At 37.7% G+C, this 22569-nt stretch overlaps 1 protein-coding gene across 2 annotated transcripts in view; it reads left to right on the top strand.

Moving 5' to 3' along the window:
* CDKL2 (cyclin dependent kinase like 2) overlaps positions 1-19737 on the top strand; it is a 50554-nt gene extending 30817 nt beyond the window's left edge. The window contains exons 7-14 of one of the 2 annotated variants that reach the window (XM_004766261.3): positions 2582-2670; positions 4868-5003; positions 6261-6559; positions 7154-7247; positions 9848-9971; positions 10213-10319; positions 16021-16109; positions 17607-19737. In XM_004766261.3, the coding sequence (XP_004766318.1) occupies positions 2582-2670; positions 4868-5003; positions 6261-6559; positions 7154-7247; positions 9848-9971; positions 10213-10319; positions 16021-16086 (915 nt within the window). In that variant the 3' untranslated portion in view covers positions 16087-16109; positions 17607-19737. Of the gene's footprint in view, positions 1-2581; positions 2671-4867; positions 5004-6260; positions 6560-7153; positions 7248-9847; positions 9972-10212; positions 10320-12123; positions 12588-16020; positions 16110-17606 lie in introns of those variants that run through there. The other variant, XM_045079880.1, reaches the window with a different exon arrangement.
* Positions 19738-22569: the final 2832 nt, after the last annotated feature.

Genomic DNA, 22569 nt, shown 5'->3' with positions numbered 1-22569 from the left:
TTAATAATTTCAATATTGAATTAGTTAAATTAAATTAATTTATTTCAAGTAAATTCTACCCCTGACATGGGGCTCAAACTCATGACCCTGAGGTCAAGAGACACATGCTCTACCAACTGAACCAGCCATGAGGTCAGCACCCCTGCCTCTTTTTTTTTTTTTTTTTTTTGGCCAATGAGCTCTTAGCCCATATTGGAGCTTGAACTCACAACCCTCAGATGAAGAGTTGCATGCTGCATTGACTGAGCCAGCCAAGTGCCCTTCTACTGATTTTAATTTTTTTAAAAGAGATTTTATTTGTTTATTTGAAAGTGAGAGCACAAACAGAAGTAGTAGCAGAGGGAGAGAAAATCTGAGCAGGAAGCCTGGTATGGGACTTGATCCCAGGACCCTGGGATCATGACCTGAGCTGAAGGCAGACGCTTAACTGACCAAGCCACCCTGGCGCCCCTGATTTTTATCTTTGTACATAAAGAAAGAGTTTAAATAATTTGGCAGGGTGATTTTCAGAGAGAAAGACCTGAAAAACTTGCTTAAGAAACCATTTAGTGTTGCTATCTAGCATGTTGTAAGTGTGAAAACATCCTCACAACAATAGGCTTAACACTTAAAATGTAAGCCTACGCAAATGGAAAAGAGAAGAAAAGTAGGATAAGGAAATAAAAAGAAAGGTAAAGCAGTAGCAAAATATTAAAATATAAGGCATAGGATCATGACCGGTACTGCCTTGTTAGAGAGGCTTTTGCCCATATGTGTCGTATTCCCAAGCCCCCTTCCCTGGGAAGCTCAATGAAGTGAACTTAAAAATAAAAGATCATCATCTTTGCTTTGTCTTTGAGAAAGATGTTAGGGAAATTCTCACTGGACCTTTGTAATTGCTAGCTCAAAAAATTCTTGTTTATAAGGACTGTCCTGGAGTATTGATAAAGTAAGTACAGTTTATCTGAAACACCAGGATCCTGTGACATTTTCTCAAGGTTTTTTTGCTTCTTAAATTTTTGAAATAACTCATTAAAAAAAGTTTAGTAAGCTTATAAAGTTATTATGTTTTTAGAACAATTTCTACTTTTCTGCATAATCTTAAAGCAGATTCAAAATTTTTTATTGAGACCAACTTTATGATGTCTATAGATATTTAAAGGGAATTAAAGTAAAACTTTTATTCAATTTATGTCCCTTACTATATAATTATATAACTTTTAATAATTTTGTTATGGAAATTTTCAGATATAGTAAAGGAAGTAGAAAGAATATAGGAATACAATGAACCTTCATGTACTTATCCTCTAGCTGCAGCAATTAATAATCTTTTGACAATCTTTTACCTATCTTCACCTTCCTCAACTTCGTTTTCTGTAGTATTTTGAACCAAATCCCAGATACTATATCATTTCACTTATAAATACCTTAATTATTTGTAGAGCTTTTCTTGTTCGCTTAAAGCTCTTTATGGAGTTCCTTCTGTTTTTCTGGCATTAAGTGGTTCCAATAAATCAGAACAAGACCTGCATTAAAATAAAATAATCTGCATAAAGTGTCCAGCACAATAATATACACAGAACAGGCCCTTTCCTTTCCATTCTGCAAGGCCTTTAGATTTTAAAAATTCGTGATAATTCCCCAATATTATAAAACATCTTGCCAATGCTCAAAGTTTCATTGATTTTCTCAAAATTTCTTTTTATACTTTGAATTAGGGTGTACATGATGTCTGTAGATCACAACTGGTTGATATATCTTAATGTAGAAGCTCATATTCATGCCTTTCTTTTTTATTTAAATCTTGCCACTTATTTGATAAAGAAAGTAGGTTGTTTGACCCTTAGAATTTTTTTTTTAAAAAGATTTTATTTATTTATACGACAGACAGAGCAGAAATAGACAGAGGCAGGCAGAGACAGGGGTAAGCAGGCTCCCCGACGAGCAGAGAGCCCGATGAGGGGCTTGATCCCAGGACCCTGGGATCATGACCTGAGCTGAAGGCAGAGGCTGAGCCACCCAGGTGTCCTGACCATTAGAATTTTATACAGAGTATAGTTTAATATGGTCCTCTGTTTCCTGTATTTCTTATAAACTCATAATAGAACTAGAGCTTGATCAGAATCAGATTGACTTTTACAAGACTACATCAGAAATTTGTATGTTTCCATCTAGAGACATAAAATGTCTGGTAGTCTTTCTTTTTGTGATTTAGCAACCATTGGTGGTCATTGTCTAAATTTGTTCTTTTCTCTTTATCATTTATTATATGCTTTTAAAATTTGCTCACTATAAATTGTAATTTTTTATTTTTCTTTCTTTTTTTCTTTCAAAGATTTTATTTATTTGAGAGAGAGAGGGAGCAAAAGTGGGGGAGGGGGACAGGAGATGCAGAGGGGCGGGAGAAGCAGACTCCCCACTAAGCAGGGAGCCTGATGCAGGCCTGGATTCCAAGACCCCTGGGATCATGACCTGTGCTGAAGGCATATGCTTAATGACTGAGCTACCCAGATACCCCAGTTTTCTATTTTTCTATATTTAGGAATCTAAATGTAGGCAGTTTATCATTGATATGAGTTGTGTATATTCCTTGTTTTTCCAGAAATGCTTACATATTGACCCAGACAAAAGACCCTTCTGTGCTGAACTCCTCCATCATGATTTCTTTCATAAGGATGGATTTGCCGAGAGGTATAGTACTCATGTGTTCTGGGGTACCCCAACCTAGAGTTAAAGTAAGGGTATTCTCTTATTTCTTTAGCCACCTGCTTTTATTTTTTAATTTTTTTTAAAGATGTTATTTATTTATTTGATAGAGAGAGATCACAAGTAGATGGAGAGGCAGGCAGAGAGAGAGAGATGGAAGCAGGCTCCCTGCTGAGCAGAGAGCCTGATGCAGGACTCGATCCCAGGACCCTGAGATCATGACCTGAGCCGAAGGCAGCGGCTTAACCCACTGAGCCACCCAGGCGCCCAACCACCTGCTTTTATAGGATCTCAAATATCTACCACCTTACCACTACTCACCCTTAGCAATTATGCAGTTCCTAGGAATGGTCCCCTGAATTCACTAAGTTAAGCATCTTGGTTTTCATGAAACAGTCACTTCATGCTTTTTTTTCTGGCTCCTGCGGGTGACATCTACCACTCAGGTTACTGATTTGTATGTTGCTACCAGCTGTGTGATGCCGTCATCTTGAGAGCTAATGCACTGCAGACATGCCATCTCCTGTTGCCGCTGACCTCACACCACACCCAGTCCTATGATGCTGTTGCCACTGCTGTGCTGGGACCTTGCTCGGCCAAACTTGGGTGCACCAGACCCGTTGGCATGGTCTCTTGTGCTGTCCCAGCTGCTGGCATCAATGCAGTTGATGAAACCAAAAATAGTGAGATGGGTGGCAATGACAGTGCTTTATATTTTTGCAAATCTATTTAATCTTGAGCTTAATGAAAGATACCCTGGTTCTCATATTTGCATTCGCATTCACCTAGTTGTGATATATTGTTTTGATTGAGATATATGAAGATACTTTGGCCTCAGCAGATGTATAGTTGTGAAATGGAAGAGTATTTTAATAGCCCTTTTATTTATTTTTTTAAGATTTTATTTATTTATTTGACAGACAGTTCACAAGTAGGCAGAGAGGCAGGCAGAGAGAGAGGGAGAAGCAGGCTCCCTGCTGAGCAGAGATCCCGATGTGGGGCTCTATCTCAGGACTCTGGGATCATGACCTGAGCCGAAGGCAGAGGCTTTAATTTAACCCACTGAGCTACTCAGGCACCCATTTAATAACCCTTTTAGATAATTGTTAGTATTCTTTATTGATTCCATACCCCAAACTCTGATACTATATCAAAACTTGACAGTGGTAGTTTCTTAAAGACTGGTTGTATTATGGAGTCTGGAACATATCAGTGAACTTTTCTTACCCTATTACATTAAAATCCATTTGTCTATCTTGCACTTTGAGTAGATCTTTGTTACCTGTGCATGCTTTTGTAACATCATTATGAGTCATTTGGAAAATACTGTTTTGTTAAATAATGTAGCTCTTTAAAATGATAATGTATTTTATTATATGGTATCAAAAAGCCACATTCTCATCATCAGAAAAGTCTTTTTAAGTATTGGGACTCTGTTAAGGGCACAGTAGTGGACACAAATTTAACAGAATTCTAATTTTCTTAAAAATTAGAATTTTATCATTAACACAAATATCTGTTGTTTTCTTTTGTTCATTTAAAAAAAAATGTCTGCAGGATACACCAAGTCTGAATAACGGTAGTAGTTTTCTGTCAGTCTTTCTTCAACTAAAAATGTTCCCTGAAAGGAGTGGCTAGTTGAGTTTGTATTTCCAATAATCACACCGTTCCTGTTCTTTTCTTTTAATTTTTAAAGATTTTATTTACTTATTTGAGAAAGCACACAGGCAGGGGAGAGAGGGAGAACAGACTCCCCGCTGAGCAGGGGACCCAGTGCGGGGCCCCATCCCGGGCCCCTGGGGTCATGAGCTGAGCTGAAGGCAGATGCTTTAACTGACTGAGCCACCTAGGCACCCCATAGTCTAGTTTAATACTCAATTTTTAAAAAAGATTTTATTTATTTATTTGAAAGAGAGGGTGAGAGAGTGAGAGCGAGCGAAGGAGCCGGGTGTGGGGCAGGGGGAGAGGAAGAAAACCTCCCGCTGAGCAAGGGGCTAGACACGGGGCTCGACCCTGGACTCCAGGATCATGACTTTAGCAGAAAGTAGATGCTAAGCCAACCGAGCCACCCAGGTGCTCCTTAATACTCAATTTTTAAAATAAATATCTTGAAAGTGAATTTTTTTCTAGATTTGTCTGTCTTATACAATTTTATTGAATTGACAAATGTATTTTTACGTAGATTTTCTCAAGAGCTACAGTTAAAAGTACAGAAAGATGCCAGAAATATTTCTTTATCTAAAAAATCTCAGAACAGAAAGAAGGAAAAGGAAAAAGATGATTCCTTAGGTGAAGAGAGAAAAACACTTGTGGTACAGGTAAATCACCATGTGTTAATGTGCATTAAGGTTTTTTTTTTTTTTAAGTTTATTTATTTATTTTTGTATGTGAGAGAGAGAGCGCGCACAAGATGGGGGTGTTCGGGAGGAGCAGAGGGCGAAGCAGGCTCCCCACAGAGCAGGCAGCCCTATGAGGGACTTGATATTAAGACCCTGGGATCATGACCTGAGCCAAAGGCAGATGCTTAACCGACTGAGCCACCCAGGTGCTCCAGTGTTAAGTTTTAGATTTAATTTATCTTTAAATTTTTGGAGTTAAAAAATGAAGATTAAAAAATGTTTTCTGGTGCTGAACACGTTAACTTTTAGATTAGTTATAAAAAAATGTTATCTTCTCTTTGGACATTACCTTTTAAAAAATTCTCTTAACATATCATGTATTGAGTGCCTACTGTATATCAGACTGTGCAATAGGTCTTGTCAGGAAACCACATTTACCGTAGAGCATTTAGACACATGTACTCACGTATAGTCACAAGGACACGAACGCATGCACATACCATTTTTTCCCTTAAGTGATAGGAGTGAAAAATATCATTAAAAAATTTTGCATAGAGCATTTTAAAATTGAGGTTTGGATATTTATTTAAAGTTTATTTTTGCAAGTAGGTTATCCAGAATCTGTTCTTGGTGAGGTAATTCACGTCTACTGCCAACCCACTGCCATTTTCTCAAGTGAACTGAAGGGAATTCTCAATTTTGTATTTCAAGTTTTGTACTTTAGATTCCTAAGAACAAAAAGGAGCATACTTAATTCCTCTTTCACATTGTTTTCTACTAAAATATATATATAAATTTAATATATGTATGTGTCATGTTAATCATATATATATGTATATATTTATCTCAGAGCTAGTGTGAACTGCATTTCTTCTTTTTTTTTGAGATTTTTTTTTTTTAAGTAATTTAAATTTAAGTAATTTAAGTAATTTTTAAGTAATTAAAATTTAAGTAATTTCTGCACCTAACAGGCTCGAACTTACAACCCTAAGATCAAGAGTTGCATGCTCTACTGACTGAGCTAGCCAGGTAGCCCATGAGTTGCATTTTTATTCAAAATAAATGTCTGACCAAGAATCCTGGATTTAATTTTAATTCCATAGATAGAATGAAGAAAACAGGGGTACAGTAAGGTGACATTTATGGAATTCTGCTTTCGTTGACAAATTCTTTATAAGAGGTGCTTTTTCAATCTCTTCAGATCATTAATGTTATTACCATTTTTTTAATGGTCAGGATACCAATGCTAATCCCAAAATTAAAGATTCTAAAGTATTTAAAATAAAAGGGTCAAAAATGGATGGAGAAAAAGTTGAAAAAGTCAGTCGAACTTCCAATGTCAGCTGTCTCCCCGACAATGGGACGAGCCACGTCAGAACCGTGCCTTCAACCAGCCTCCGGGATTGCAGCAACGGCGGCGGCGATCACACTAGAAATCCGGCCGTGGCGATCCCGCCCATTGCGCACAATCCTTCTGCAGTGGCTCCCGGTATTAATTCTGGAATGGTGACTATCCCGGGAGTTCAGAGTTACAGGTATGAATTAGGAAACTAAGAACAAAGTGTCATTTAAAGGTGTGTTTACGAATTGCAAGTGTCTGTCCATGCAGCCACATTGGGTTACGTCCAGGCTTCTGGGGCCTCTTCCTTCCTGTCAGGTTCTGTTTCAAAAGCCTTTTTGGCCTACGTGACGAAACTTACTAACATTTGATAAAAAACAAACAAACAAAATTCACCTAAGTAATAGGAAAGAAGGATTGTATTATTTAAGGTGAAGATGGTCTACAACTATTTAGTCTAAAAATGTGAAAGGAGATTATCATAATAAAGGAAGTAATTGGTTTTAAGGGTCTGCCTACATGGAATGGCTGTGGGCATTTGGTGGTCCAAAGATGTTCACTTTGGAAATTTTGCTGGAAGGAAAGTAGTTCATTTGGTTGGAGTTGGGAGGTAGGTGGGGGTCGTGAAGGTAGTGGCAAAAGACTGAATGTTTCACCAGATCTATGTTCATTGTGTATTTAAGAACAGGCATTAAATGCTGATTAAACTGCAGGTCGCTTGGTTTTGTGGTTTTGTGCTTGAAAAATAATTACCGCTGGTTCTAACTTAAATTTTTCGTTGTTGTTACAGAGTGGATGAAAAAACCAAGAAGTATTGTATCCCATTTGTTAAACCAAATAAACATTCTCCATCAGGCATTTATAATATTAATGTGACCACATCCGTAAGTGAACTATTCCCAGTGGTAGAAGAGCAAGTATTAGTCATTTCCAGACTTCCACTCGTGTTAAATATAGTAATGAAAAACTGAGACTTTTATTTGGAGAAATATCGTAAAGTGGAACCTTAGTTATATGTATATCATCCCAACCTGTCATAAGAAACAATGTGAAACTGTTAAAGTTTAAGTCAGTTTTGCGAGTCTGGAAGTTTAAATATAAGATATTGTTTAAATGACATCTGCTTTAATTTTTTTGGTAATAGTAAATTTTCTTAATACTTGGTGATCAGTTCTTTTGTAGAGTAGGTGACAAGATAAATCTTGGTACCTCACTCATGCCAGATTTTTGGTGAAAGTATTCTGTTGATTTGTTCATAAATATTTATTGATTATGTATACTGTATGAGACGCTGGAAATGAGGAAATCAAATCCCTCTCTTCGAGGAGTTCATGGTCTAGTATAGGATTAATGAATTCAACCAGTGTCGGATTATAATAGTGGAAGCATGCATAAGGTTCACAGGTCTTCTGAAGATTCATAGGAGGGTTATTATGCTCAACATAACTGCTAGCATGCCTCTTTTTAAAATTAACTTAAAGCATCATTATTTTTCCACTCAAAACCCTCCATTGTCATCTCTAAGTAAAGACCGAAGTCCTTGATGGGGCCTTCAAGTCCCTGCTCGACCTACTTCCCCATCCCTCTATTCTACGTGGGCTATTCTCATTCTATTTTTTTTTTTTTTTTTTTTTATTTGACAGAGAGAAATCACAAGTAGATGGAGAGGCAGGCAGAGAGAGAGAGGGGGAAGCAGGCTCCCTGCTGAGCAGAGAGCCCGATGTGGGACTCGATCCCAGGACCCTGAGATCATGACCTGAGCCGAAGGCAGTGGCTTAACCCACTGAGCCACCCAGGCGCCCCTCTCATTCTATTTTTTTTTAACACCCTCCCCCTTTAAAAAAATTTTTAAAAGATTTTATTTATTTATTTGACATATAGAGATCACAAATAGCCAGAGAGGCAGGCAGGGAGAGAGGAGGAAGCAGGTTCCCTACCGAGCAGAGAGCCTGATTTGGGGCTCGATCCCACGACCCTGAGACCATGACCTGAGCCGAGGCAGAGGCTGAACCCACTGAGCCACCCAGGCGCCCCAGGCTATTCTCATTCCTGATCAAACTCTTCCAACCCACTGATTTCCTTGTATTTCTTGAACATGACCAGACCTGCTCCTACATTTGGGAGCTTGTTATTTCCTCTGCTTTAGAACATTCCCCAGATAATCCAAAGAATTTGCCTTTACTCCTCCTTGGCTTACATGAATCCTCATTGTGAGCGCTTCCCTAATATCCTAATTCATTTTGTTGCCCGTTGCTCTCTATCCTCTCTCCTTGCTTAAATTTTTTTTCCATTGCATACACCTAAAGCCTATATATGCATTTATCTATATCTTTATCTGTCTATCTATATATATATATAGAGAGAGAGAGAGAGAGAGAGATCTCTATATGCATTTATCTATCTATCTATCTATCTATATATAGAGAGCGAGCTCTATATGCATTTATCTCTATCTTTATCGTCTGTCTCTCCCAACTAGTATGTAAGTTTCCAAGGCAGGAATATGTGCTTTGTTTATTTCCTTACAGCTCCACCCCACTACCCTTATCTACTCTAGTACATAGAAGATGCTTAAGGGATGTGAGTGAATTTTTCTGCCAGGTAATGGGAGATGCGGATTTCCCAAAGGAGTGTTTTTCTCCCAGATTTCCCTCTTCTGCCCTTCTCATTATCTTCAGGCTGAAAAATATAACCTTCTTTTCATATCTCTCCTGATTTGGCATTACATCTGCTTTTCTTTTCATTATTCTTGGCCCATGATTTCTATAACCATAGTACTCTTTTTCACACCCTTCTGATTTCTTTGTAGATATTTTTGTGTTTTACATTCTTGGTCTGCTTTGGAAGATTACTTTGATCGGCAGGACTTTTCAGAGTAGCTGGCTCAATCCCATGTTGCTGGACTTGATAGCGCCTTCTTTCGGGCGTTGTGTAATCAGAGCTGGCTGTTACTTTTAGATCTTATTTCTGTTTATCCTTATTTTTAAGAGGCAGTTAAGAGAGGAGGTAGAGATTAGTGGGGAGAAGACACACTTGAGTCTTTTCATGATGAAAATTAATTGAGGCAGAATTAAGCCTAAACTTTCTTCAACATCTAGGTTTAGATCCCATATCCTGCTCCCCTGCCTCTTGCTCTAATTCTGAGATTGAATAGCGTATTATTATAAACATCTCATAGATTTTATTTGTCACTCTTTGAATATGTATATCTAGTAGTCTGAACTCATTTTTTTGTACTTACAGTTTTTTTGAACTAAATATTTATTTTATAACTGATTTGAACCAAGACCTTAGTACTTACTTTAATAAAAGAACGAGTAGAAACATCCAAATAAAAAACTGAAAAGCTCATTGCAGGACTTCTGAAATTTTGTGTTATTCTTAAATTCTCCTGAAGTTTAGGATATCAATATATTAGTTACAAAAGGGGCAAGCCAGGCTTACCTGGAAGCTAATTCACTTGTGTTAATCATTCTGATATTAGGTCGCCAGTGAAAAGAACCTACTTCAGGCAAATAAGAAAAGAAGGGACTACTCTAAGACAGATGTCCGTTTGCCTGAACTAAACTACAGTCATCTCCCTGAACTAAGAGCCTTGGAAGGCATAGGTTTGTTTATAATGCTCTTACTTTTGCAGCCTTTTTTGTATACATTATTAAAAATATATGTTTTAAACTAACAAAATATTAAAAATAAAAAATGTAGTAACTTTACATAGTTATGTAAATATGTACAGATTTATGTAAGTAAATATGTACACTGAGTATATACTCAGGGACAGATACAGAATGTGGAAAAACTAACAAAAATGTCTGATTTTTCACTGTGTTTATGGTTGTTTTTATTTAGCTCGAAATTCCAGGTTAATAAGGAAAGAGAACAAGAATCTCTCAGAATCTCGAATTCCTTCTCTGGCCACTATTGACTTGCATACGCCCAGTGTCGCATTACATCAGGTACAGGAATCCTCTCTAGGTTGGATAGAACTTGGGTCTCATACTTCCTTATTAAAGTAGCTTAGGAAAAGTTCGCTTTTAAGGATTAGGCGTGTCTATTGGTGGGATCTGTATGATTTTGTTTGTTAAATTTTTTCTTACTGTTCATTGCTCTAGTACCTTTATCACACATATGTTTATATAGACATTTTCCAGCACAGTCATCAACTTTTTATAGATTAAAAATGCGCTCACCGTGTATGCAGCCTAGCTATGACTTTTATAAAACTTTTGTGGTAATTTATATTATCTCACTGCATTCACCCAAATGTTATAACCCATATTTCACTCCTTGAATTGTTTTTATTTTTTATGTTTATTTTTATTTATTTTTTATTTTTAAATTTTGTTTATTTATTTGACAGAGATCACAAGTAGGCAGAGAGGCAGGCAGAGAGAGAGTAGGAAGCAGGTTCCCCATGGAGCAGAGAGTCTGATGCGGGACTCGATCCCAGGACCCTGGGAATCATGACCTGAACTGAAGGCAGAGGCCTTAACCCACTGAGCCACCCAGGCGCCCCTGTTTTTATTTTTTTTTAATGTATCATCTATTTGACATTTTCCCCCAAGACAACCCGCTCCATGTATGTTAAAGACTGGTTCTTCCATATGTAATCATTTTTCTATTACTTCTCTTAATTCTTCAGAACAGTTACATTTCTGCTGCTTCAGTAACAGTCATATCACTCATTTTCACAGTAAGAACACTGGCAAACTTTTAAATTTCCTGAGCCAATCCTAACTAGTTATAAACTTTGGATATGTATCATTTCACTTAAGGATTTCTCACTTCTCCTTGGTGCTGGACAGCTTTTGTTTTGGGATGTATTTCTCCGTCCTCATTATTGAAGCATTTCTGTTTCCTGGATTGCACCCGTATGTTGCTTCTGAATCTGTGTGGGCGCTTTTTTCTACCAGTACTCCTTCAGTGATTTTGTAGAGCTCTACAAGAGGGAATAATATTGTTGAGGGTAACAAATTACAGTGGTAGTTACCCATAGATACCGAGAAACGGGTTTATTGACTGCTATCACTTTGCCTTAACTCCTGCTAACAATTTCTGGAGCAAGATAATAAAAACTAAACAAATTCATGTTGTGTGAAGATTAATTACCATCACACATTTTACTTTTAGGAACTAGAGATTCTCAATAAATTCCTTGTATACTTCTAATCTTAAATTGAATGTAGATTTTATTTATTTATTTTTTAAAGATTGTATTTATTTATTTGACAGACAGAGATCACAAGTAGGCAGAGAGGCAGGCAGAGAGAGAGAAAGGGAAGCAGGCTCCCCGCTGAGCAGAGAGCCCAATGCAGGGCTCGATCCCAGGACCCTGGGACCATGACCTGAGCCGAAGGCAGAGGCTTTAACCCACTGAGCCACCCAGGTGCCCCTGAATGTAGATTTTAAAGGTGCAGAATTTTTCACTTGCTCTCTGTGAGTAGTAGTATTGTTCAAAACCACTTTTCAGGAGTCGCATAACTAAATCTAGTTTCATGAAATGGAAGAAGGCTTTGGCGGCCTTCATTTTTCAAATTTTTATTTGTTCCTTTGAACCAATCCTCTTATATTTATAAATTGGTTCTGCATTTTTACTCTTAGTTTACTTGTTCATTTCCCAGTTGTATTTAAATACACTAAACGAGAAAGTAGGTGTAGTGAAAAACACAAATTAATACCAAAATAAGATGAATCTGTGTGTGGAAAATCTGAATGGGAAGAGAAACAACAGGAGTCTGAAAGCAAGTGACTTTCTGGCAGAAGCTGGGACTCTACTCGCCTCTTCATGATGTGGATCAATACGTTGAACTGTATTTTGTTTCTGCGCCTAACACAAACATTCTCACATGTATAAAAGCCTATCTTTATAGACTTGTGGAACGTCTGCAAGATAGATTTTTGTAAGTAAAGTATGGCATAATCCATGGAATCTGTCTCCGCTCGCTCCCTTCCTACACCCTTACACCCATTATATACTTTTCTATGTATGTAGCAACACAGTTCTTTCTCCAAGCAGTGTTTAAGCTTCATCCCCCCAATTTTAATATGTTGTATTTTCATTATACTCAGTCTAAACATTTTCTTAGTTCCCTTGTAATTTCTTGTTTAACCCAGGAATTAATTAGAAATGTGTTGTTTTATAGTTAGATATTTAGGGTTTCCCTAGTATTTTATTATTATTGATTTATCATTTAATTCCATGTGGTCAGGGAAGATACTGTGTATGATTCTGATTGTTTTAGATTCATTGAGGTATGTTTTATGACTTGGCATAGGATCTGTCTTGGTGAATGAACCTGTTTCCTTGAAAACAACATATACTTCAGTTGTTGGACATAGCCTACTCTAAATGTGAAATTCGATTAAGGTGGTTGTAGTGTTCTTCAGATCTTCTGTGTTCTTCATGATTTTTTTGTTTGTTTGGTCCTATCGGTTCCTGAAAGAGTGCTGTCAAAATCTTTTTTTTTTTTTAACATCACATATTATTTAAATAACATTTAAATTAGTAGAAAATAGTCCCCAAATTAACATTAAATAGAAAAATCCAGTAAAATCTTTTACTGACTGTGGAATTATTTATTTTTCTCTTATATCTGTTTATTTTTGTTTCATGTATTTTCCATCTCTATTATTAGGTACATACACACTTATAATTGTTTTTGTCTTCCTGATACACTCTTCCTTTTATCATGATAAAACATCTCTCTTTACCTCTTACAGTGCTCTGTGCCACAAAGTCCATTTTATATGAGAGTAAGACAGCCATTCCAGCTTACTTATACTTACTTGTTTCCGTGGTATATCTTTTTACTTTTGTAGAATCTGTTTTTAAAATTTACCGTGTTTCCTGTAGGTAGGGTCTTTCTTTTGTATCCGTTCTATCAGTTCAGTTCTTTTAATTGAAATGTGTATTTATGTTCTATGCATTCTAATAAACTCCTGCCAACTTAATAATTATTATCTCACAGTTTCCATAGATCAGAAGCCTGGGCAGAGCTGCTTCTCTCCTTGTGTCTCACAGGTCGAAATCAGGATTTCAGTAGGGGGTTGTTGTCAGCTTCTAGGGGCTATCCACATTCCTTGGCTTGTGGCCTACTTCTCCATCTGCAAAGCTAACAATAATGGTCAAGTTGTTCTTACTCTTTGAGCCTCTCTTGCCTCCCCTTCTGTCTCATCTCTGACTTACTCTTCTGCTTTTTTTTTTTTTTAATTTATTTTTATTTATTTGTCAGAGAGAGAGAGAGCGCACAGACAGACAGAGTGGCAGGCAGAGGCAGAGGGAGAAGCAGGCTCCCCGCCGAGCATGGAGCCTGATGTGGGACTCGATCCTGGGACACCGGGATCATAACCCGAGCTGAAGGCAGCCGCTTAACCAACTGAGCCACCCACGCGTCCCTACTCTTCTGCTTTTAAGAGTGCACATGATGGTTTACCAGGTCTACATTAAGCCTGCCAGGATAATCTTTCTATCTGAGGGTCAGCTGATTAGTAACATTAATTACACGCGCAAAGCTGCTTCATAGCAGACGCTAAATTACTTTGATTGACTAAGCAGGGACAGGAAACTTAGGGTGTTAGCTTCAGAATTCTGCCTGCTAATGAATAGTTAGGCCATTAACATTTAATGTGATGGTTGATATATCTAGATCTAGCTCTATATATTATATAGGTATAAAGATCTATATATATATATAATATATATCATATAGATATAAGATCTAGCTCTTTATATTATTTGGGTTTTTTTGTTTATTTCTTTGTTTTCCCTTTCCAGTCTTGTTTTGTATTTGAATATTTTTAATATTGGCTTTTTGGGGATATTTCTTGGTATGATTTTTTTAGTAATTGCTCTAGGTTTTGCAATGTACATAACTAATCTCTCACAGTGTACTTAAATATTGTACCACTTATAAAATGCAGAAAACTTGCAGACATATTTCCTTTTACTTCAACCTAGACTTTATATTAGAATTTTATATCTTTTATTGAAAACTGTACTAGGTCATACATTTTGCTCTAAATAGTCATAAATATTTTAAGCAATTTAGGAAAAAAAGTAGTCTTCTCTATTTACCTAACCACTTGCATTTCTGTGGTTCTTACCTTCTTTCTTAAAGATTACAGTTTTGTTTTCTGGTACCATTTTTCTTCAGCTTGAAAAACTTTCTTTAGCATTTCTTCCAGAGCAGGTCTGATGAGTGACAAATCCTCATATATAACTTCCCTAAGTTTATAAAGTCCCAACATCTGGGCCATCTCAGGATTGGTATCTATTGATTTTCTTTTCCCTTGAGAATTGTTTACACTTTCCTGGATTTTTTTTTTTTTTTAAGATTTTATGTATTCATTTGACAGAGAGAGAGCACAAGCAAGGGGAGTGGCAACCAGAGGGAAAGGGAGAAGTAGGCCTGGACCCTGGGATCGTGACCTGAGCCGAGGGCAGACGCTTAACCAACTGAGCCACCCAGGCGCCCCAATAGATCTTTTCATGGCCAAAATCTTGACTGTATCTTGGAAACTGTGAATGTTATGTTTTGTAGCCTCTGGGTCCTGTTTTAATCCTTCATAATCCTCTGGAGAATGTTGAAATTTTTGTTTTAGCAGGCGGTCATTCAGCTTTTGTTCACACTATACATTCTGCCTTATCCCCTGTGAGAAGTGTTTCAAATCTCAGTTCTCTAAGTCTTTGATATCCTAGTTCACATCTGTCTTGTGCTTACGTGGCTTTGGGGTTAGCCAGAGACTTGTACAGGCAATTCAAATTTCAGTTCGGTTCTCTCAAGCCTCTGCTGTGTTGGTGGAGCACTGCCATGCTGCAGGAACTGAGCTGAGACTCCTGGGGTGCACACGGAATGAGACGGCCCCTCCTCTACCCCTCTCCCCTCCAGGACCATCCCTCTCCCCACATAACTGCTGGCATTCAGGGACCCTTTTTCTTGTTTTTTTTTTCTGGGATAACAAGGGAGTTTCTTTCTTTCTTTCTTTCTTTCTTTCTTTCTTTCTTTCAAGATTTTATTTATTTATTTGACACAGAGAGAGATCACAAGTAGGCAGAGAGGCAGGCAGAGAGAGAGAGAGGAGGAAGCAGGCTCCCTGCTGAGCAGAGAGCCCGATGCGGAGCTCGATCCCAGGACCCTGGGATCATGACCTGAGCCAAAGGCAGAGGCTTAACCCACTAAGCCACCCAGGCTCCCCAACAAGGGAGTTTCTTTCAGACTTTTGGCCTCTTGTACTACTTCATTGCTCTGAGATTAGGGCCTGCCTTTTGGACAGAGGCACAGAAATAAAAAACTAAGTTGGGAAGCTACATCCATGTGAACGACCACATCGCCAACTTCTGACTCCTTTGCTTAATCTTCAGTTGTTTTTTTTATATTTTTCCAAAAGGGTTTTATTGGTTTGGTAATAAGTAGGAGAGATGGGTTATAGTGGGTTTGTACTACCTCCGCACATCAGAAGTCTCTTTAACTTACGTATCAACAAAGAGGTCGAAGAATAACATCTCTTTACTTCATGAGCCTCTTCTGTGGCAGCAGCTGGGACTATGAATAGTTAATTCTAAGCATCTGGTATTTGAGGAACAAGAATTGGGATTTTGGGAGGAGTGGGACTTCTACAACTATTTGGATACTGTAATGCTTGATTATTCACTTATAGGTATCCGGATCTCCCCCGTCAGATGACCTGGAGGCTGATTTGCCTCGAATGGAACACCAGCACTGAGAGCCATTTTGGTTCTGAACTGGGTATGTCAGGTGTTTCATACTTAAAGCAAAGTATTCTCCCATGAGGAATATTTCGTAGCTTTCTGAAGTTCAGATACTGCCGCTAAAGTAATCTCCAGTGATTGATACCATGAGAACTCCTGATGGAGAAAGAGTTGTGTCACTTAAAAATACAGAAGTGACATTTGTTTCTGGGGTGAAATCCCTTTTCATAGAGCTTACATTTCTTGCTTTTAAACTAATCTCCTGCATTTTATTGGCTCCAGTAATGCGAATTTAGGATGGCGAGTGCTGTGGAAGGATATATACTTATCTCCCTTATCAGTCATTTGTCCCTTTGGGCTTTTAAAGCAAGAAAGACAAAATGATTGCCTGGTAATCTTCTTCCCTATAAAGAAGGATTAGCACTATACCAGATGATTGCTTCCCATTTACATATTTATTTACTTATTTTTATTTTTTGCTTCTACTGGTCTTTACATTGTCCTGCTACTATACCACAGGAAAAACAGCCTTGCAAGCTCCAGGCAGAGAAAACAGGGCCCTGGAACACCTTCCCACCTCATTGTGGACCTATTCACAGGATAAATACAAGTCACACATTTTTTTTTTTTTTTAAAGAAAGCAGGATAGATTAATAATAAGTGATTAGGCATCAACAATGACTTGAAAAATCAAATGTCAATTTTAAATGGTAACAGAATTTCCCTCCTTTAAGTATAACTGTTTAGTACTAAAAAAATGAAAAACAAAAATCAGATCTTTTTTTTTTTTTTAAGATTTTACTTATTTATTTGACAGACAGAGATCACAAGTAGGCAGAGAGGCAGGCAGAGAGTGGGGAGGGGGAGCAGGCTCCCTGCTGAGCAGAGAGCCCAAGGTGGGCCGATCCCAGGACTCCAGGATCACGACCTGGGCCGAAGGCTAGAGGCATTAACCCACTGAGCCACCCAGGTGCCCCAAAATCAGACCTTTTGAGTGCGAATTTACTATGCGACAAGTCATCCAATGTTTAGTATCTTATTAGCTATAAAATGTGATGATAATAAAATCCCACCTTCTTATAAATATGTCATTTCATTAATCTATTAATCCCCACAAAACATTTTGAATGTCTGTGCCGTCATATGTGAATTTACTATGAAGTGAACAAGTCTTAATTCCTCACTGGCACGGGTCCCTTCCAAGGCTCTGGGAGAAGTCTTGGCGATGAACTCATTACACATACTGTATGAACTGTAGCCTCTGTGAAACTCGGATCTGTTTTGTCAAAACCAGTCATCATTTACAGACAAGGAGATGATATGCTATACATGATAGTTTCGATTGATAATTATCCTAAAGAATGTCTTTAAAATCTTGTTTTTGATATATATGGTTTAGTCTAAAGTTTTCTTAGAGTGTGTAATACTTAAAATATTATAAATATCTTCAATGTGAGAAAGCAAGTGAGATAGAAATGGATTTCTAGAAAGATCTTATGTAAACCATTGGGCATATGTTCCCCTGTGATTTTAGATGCTGCTCTAGCCCTTGAGATGACATCCCCTTGCAACAGAAGTGCTGATATCCTACAGAGAGAGATTCGTGGTTTTGTCCTTTACTTCTGAACTGCATTTTCTGAGAAAGGCCTTGCAGAAGAAAAAAGATAAAGACTTCCAAGTATTTCCAAGCAAGATTGAATAAGTGCTCCTCCCCGACTGCTATCTTGTCACCTTTCAAGGTCTCTGTTGCTATTTCAGGATATATCCAATGGAAGAATAGTGATATGGTTCTTGTTACATGAATGTGTATTTACTGTTAGTAACTTGTGCAATTAAAATTACCCAAGAGTAAAAAAAAAAGTTTAAAAAGAGAGAAAGAATCATTATAATGGTCATGTTATATGAACTTTCTGTGTTATCTATATAAATGTATACATTTATTTAGGAATGGGTTTGGTGGAGGTAAGTGATTAAAAACTAGGATCAGTTGAAGAAATGAAAAAATTAGGATCAGTAAGATAAAATGTTTCCTTTACCCTAATTTAACTGTAAATACACATTTAAAAAGCTTGCTTGTTTCTAGGCTTTAGGGAGATAAGTAATTGCTCTCTGTGGATAGGCGTCCGTCTTTGGTTTCTGTGATTATTGTTGATGTTTGATCATTGTGTTATGGGAATCTGGCCTCTCTGCTGATCTTCTAAGAACCACACTACTGCAAACGTCTCAAGGACATTTTTTTGTCTAATGATTTAGTATGGCCTGACCTTAGATAATCCTCTGTATTTTAAGACTGTGGTGCCAGTGTTCCTGCGTACAGGAACAGGACTGAGGTAAGAACAGTGAAGGAGAATTTTGTAGGTGTACCTTCAAGTTGAGGACTGTGCCTTTGAGAAAGGAAGCATGTATGTGCAAAATTAGGAAGTGGGACACTGGCTTACTGACCGACTAGGACTGGTTACTTTATCTTGGCCAATTACTGTTGATCTACCCCCCCACCCCCCACCCCCCCACCCCCGCCCCATAGAGGCTTTGGGAAGGAACATCCGTTGTTATGGACTTCTCTCCTGTCCACTGGTGGTTTGAAGGTGATAGCAGATAGAACCCAGAGATGTTCCTATCTTCTCGTTTCCTCACTTAGGCCTTCCCAAAAGTTCTTCACCAATTGGCAAAACTATCTACCTACCTACAGTCCTCACATCTTAACTCATGCCCCAGTCCACGGCTTCCGGGTGGGAAGCTGAAGCCAGTTTGACTCTAGGTTTTTGGTTTCCAGTTTGCTGGTCACACTCTGCATTTATTGTTTTAGAGAATCGTTGTTAGGGGGACCAGAACTTATGTGTTTTTCTTGGCCTTAACCGGTTAACAACATGTTTTTTTCCAAAAAACACTGACTAGAACTTAGCCCAAGAATTTAACTAGCACTTTTCTTTATAACTCTGTGGAGCTTAATATTGAAATTCTGAATTTAGATACTTGGTCCTCAAAAAAGCAGGACATTCAGGAAGAGACAAAATGAGGGGTTCCAATTGGAAATCTATAGGTGGTTCAATTAAAATTCTATCTTGATTTTGAAGCTCTATTTTTAAACTCTGACCAGGTGTTTGACTAAATTGGTATGACTAACATGCTAGACAAAATTAATGTGTAGGCATTAATAGCCTACAAAATATTGTTTCATTTTTACTTTAAAATGTATTGCCAACAGACTGTACAGTGTGGGAAGCAGATAGTACTTAAAAGCCAAGTGGCTTTCCAACTTATTTTGATGTAATTTTTATTTAAAGACAGTGTGTACATATCACCTCAATGTGTGAGGATCTAGGATCAATTATCTGTATTTGCTTTTGGTATCTTTCGCCTATTAAAACACTGTGTAAACTTTAGAATTAAGGGACTAAATATAATTTACTCTAAGTGCAAGTTGAGACTTGAGGATCATATCTGGTTAGAACCTGGGCGGAACTACTTGAAAAAAGATTTTTGCAAACTGGGGCTATAGATACTGAATCAAAAATAATTCTTTCAGTTTAAGATTACTCTGTTTTCTTTACAAGGATATGACTAAACATAATCAGAAATATGTGTATGTCTTGGCGGGAGAAATGGGCTTGCTGTTGAATGTATGTTTTACAATTAATAAATATTATATCTTACTGAGCTCCATAGATGATTTCATTTGCATTTATTTAAGAGAATACAAATAATGTATACAATATTGTATGGAATTTAACAAATAAATTTGAAATAATCTGTTAATTCTTTTTTGGAAACTTGGATACAGGGGTGGCAAGTTGTCTTTTTTTAAATTGGGTTTTTATTTTAATTCCGGCATAGTTAACATAGAGCTATGTTAGTTTCAGGTGTACACTATAGTGATTCAGCAATTCTGTACATTACTCAGAGCTCATCAAGGTAAGTGTACTCTTAATCCCCGTCACCTGTTTCACCCATCCCGCCACCTACCCCCCACTCTGGTAACCCTCTGTTTCTTCCCTATTTAAGGGTCTGTTTTTTGGTTTGTCTTTTTTCCCCTTTTGTTTGTTTTGTTTCTTAAATTCCCCGTCAGGGAAATCATATGGTATTTGTCTTTCTCTGACTGGTTTATTTCACTTAGCTAATGCTGCTCTCTAGAGCCATCTATGTTGTTGCAAACAGCAAGATTTCATTTTTTTTTTAATGGCTGAAAAATATTGGATTCCACTTCTTTATCCATCCGTCTGTAGATGGAACTCGTGCTGCTTCCATAATGTGGTTATTGTAACTGATGCTGCAGTAAATATAGGGGTGCATGTATCTTTTTGATTTAGTCTTTTTGTATTCTTTGTATTGTATTCAATACAATTAGTAGTTTTGTGTTCCACTACCCCATGGTAGAATTACTAGATCATATGGTGGTTCTGTTTTTTTTTTTTTTTAAAGATTTTATTTATTTATTTGACAGAGATCACAAGTAGGCAGAGAGGCAGGCAGAGAGAGAGGAAGGGAAGCAGGCTCCCTGCTGAGCAGAAAGCCTGATGTGGGGCCTAATCCCAGGACCCTGAGATCATGATTTGAGCTAAAGGCAGAGCCTTAACCCACTGAGCCACCCAGGTGCCCCTGCTTCATTTTATTTTAATTATTTTTTAAGATTTTATTCATTTATTTGAGTGTAAGAGGGAAGAGATCTCAACCACGGGGGAAGGTAGAGGGAGAAGCAGACACCCTGCTGGGCATGGAGCCCAACATGGAAATCCATCCCAGGACCCCAGGACCGCAACCTGAGCCAAAGGCACACACTCAACTGACTGAACCAAATAGGCGTCCTTTATTTTTATTTTTAAAATATTTGTTTATTTATTTATTTTAGAGGGAGCGAGAGAGGGCACACATATAGGGGAAGGGGCAGAGGGAGAGACTATCCTAGCAGACTCCCGTTAAGCATGGAGCCCAACACAAGTCTCGATCTTATGACGCATGAGATCAGGACCTGAGCTGAAACCAAGAGTCAGACGTTTAACCCACCGAGCCCCCCAGGAGCTCCAGGTATGTTTCATTGTAGATTTTGACTGATTCTGCCCAACTGCATTCCAAAAATGCTGCACCATTTTATATTTCTACCCACTGTGTTTGAGGAAGTTTATTTCTCCACACCCAGACCATGTTAGATATTACTAATAATTTCCATTTTGACCAATCTGGTGGGCAAAAATTATCTTGCTTTATATTTTCTTGTTTACTACTGAGGTTACATGTATTTTTACATATATTTTCTTTTTGTGTATCAGTCATTTGGTTTCCTCCTCCTGTGAATAAAAGATATTAAAGGTCTTTTAAAAAAGGTAAAGTAGATTGTAGCTTGAGTTTTGGAGATTTTCCTTTGTAAATGTTTTTCCTTCCTATTGAAAACAAAGGCAAACATCAGATTTAGATAATACAATTTGGCCTAAGCTATATTTTAAAGATTTTATTTATTTATTTGAGAGAGAGCGGGGAGTAGGAGCAGAGGGAGAGAGATGAGCGACTCTATGCTGATCAAGGAGCCTGACACAGAGCTTGATCCCCAGGACCCCAAGATCACGACCTGAGCTGAAGTCAAAAGTCAGATGCTCAACGGACTGGGCCACCCAGGTGTCCCTCAAGCTGTATTTTAGACCAAAATTATTTTGTATTGGGAAATGCAGCCCAGCCAACAGAATGTATTTACTTGTTTATTTTAAAAATGTTATTTTAATTCCATGCAACTGACATAGAGTGTTATGCTCATTTCAGGTGTATAATATAGTGATTCAGCATTTCTCTATATTATTCAGTGCACATCAAGGTAAGTGCACTCTTAATCCCCTTTATTTCACCCATTCTGCCGCCCACTTCTAATAACCCTCAATTGGTTCTCTATTTAAGGGTCTATTTTTTGGCTTGTCTCACCATCAACCCCTACCTTTTGTTCGTTTTTTGTTTTTTTTTTTAAATTCCATGTATGAGTGAAATCATATGGTATTTGTTTTTCTCTGACTGGCTTATTTTGCTTGGCTAATGCTACTCTCTAGATCTATCCATGTTATTGCAAATCGCAAGATTTCACTCTTTTTATGGCTGAATAATATTCCAGTATGTATATATACACCATATCTTGTTTATCTATTCATTTGTTGATGGACACTTAGGTTGTCCATAATTTGGCTGTTGTAAATAATGCTTGCAATAAACATTGGTGTGCATGTATCCCTTTAAATTAGTGTTTTTGTATTCTTTGGGTAAATTTCCAGTAGTAGAATTACTGGATCATATGGTAGTTCTCTTTTTAATTTTTTGAGGAACCTCCATACTGTCTCCACAGTGCCAGCCAACAGAAAGTATTCTTTTTTAAAAAAATTAACATATAATATATTATTAGCCCCAGGGATACAGGTCTGTGAATCGCCAGGTTTACACACTTCACAGCACTCACAATAGTACATATCCTCCCCAATGTCCATAACCCAACCACCCTCTCCCTACGCCCCGCGCCCACAACCCAC

The sequence above is a fragment of the Mustela putorius genome, unplaced genomic scaffold (genome assembly GCF_011764305.1).
Source record: "Mustela putorius furo isolate JIRA1106 unplaced genomic scaffold, ASM1176430v1.1 tig00000430_pilon_pilon_pilon, whole genome shotgun sequence".
Classification (NCBI taxonomy): domain Eukaryota; kingdom Metazoa; phylum Chordata; class Mammalia; order Carnivora; family Mustelidae; genus Mustela; species Mustela putorius.
Note: the sequence above shows the minus strand (reverse complement) of the source record. Positions and strands in the feature narration are given on the sequence as shown.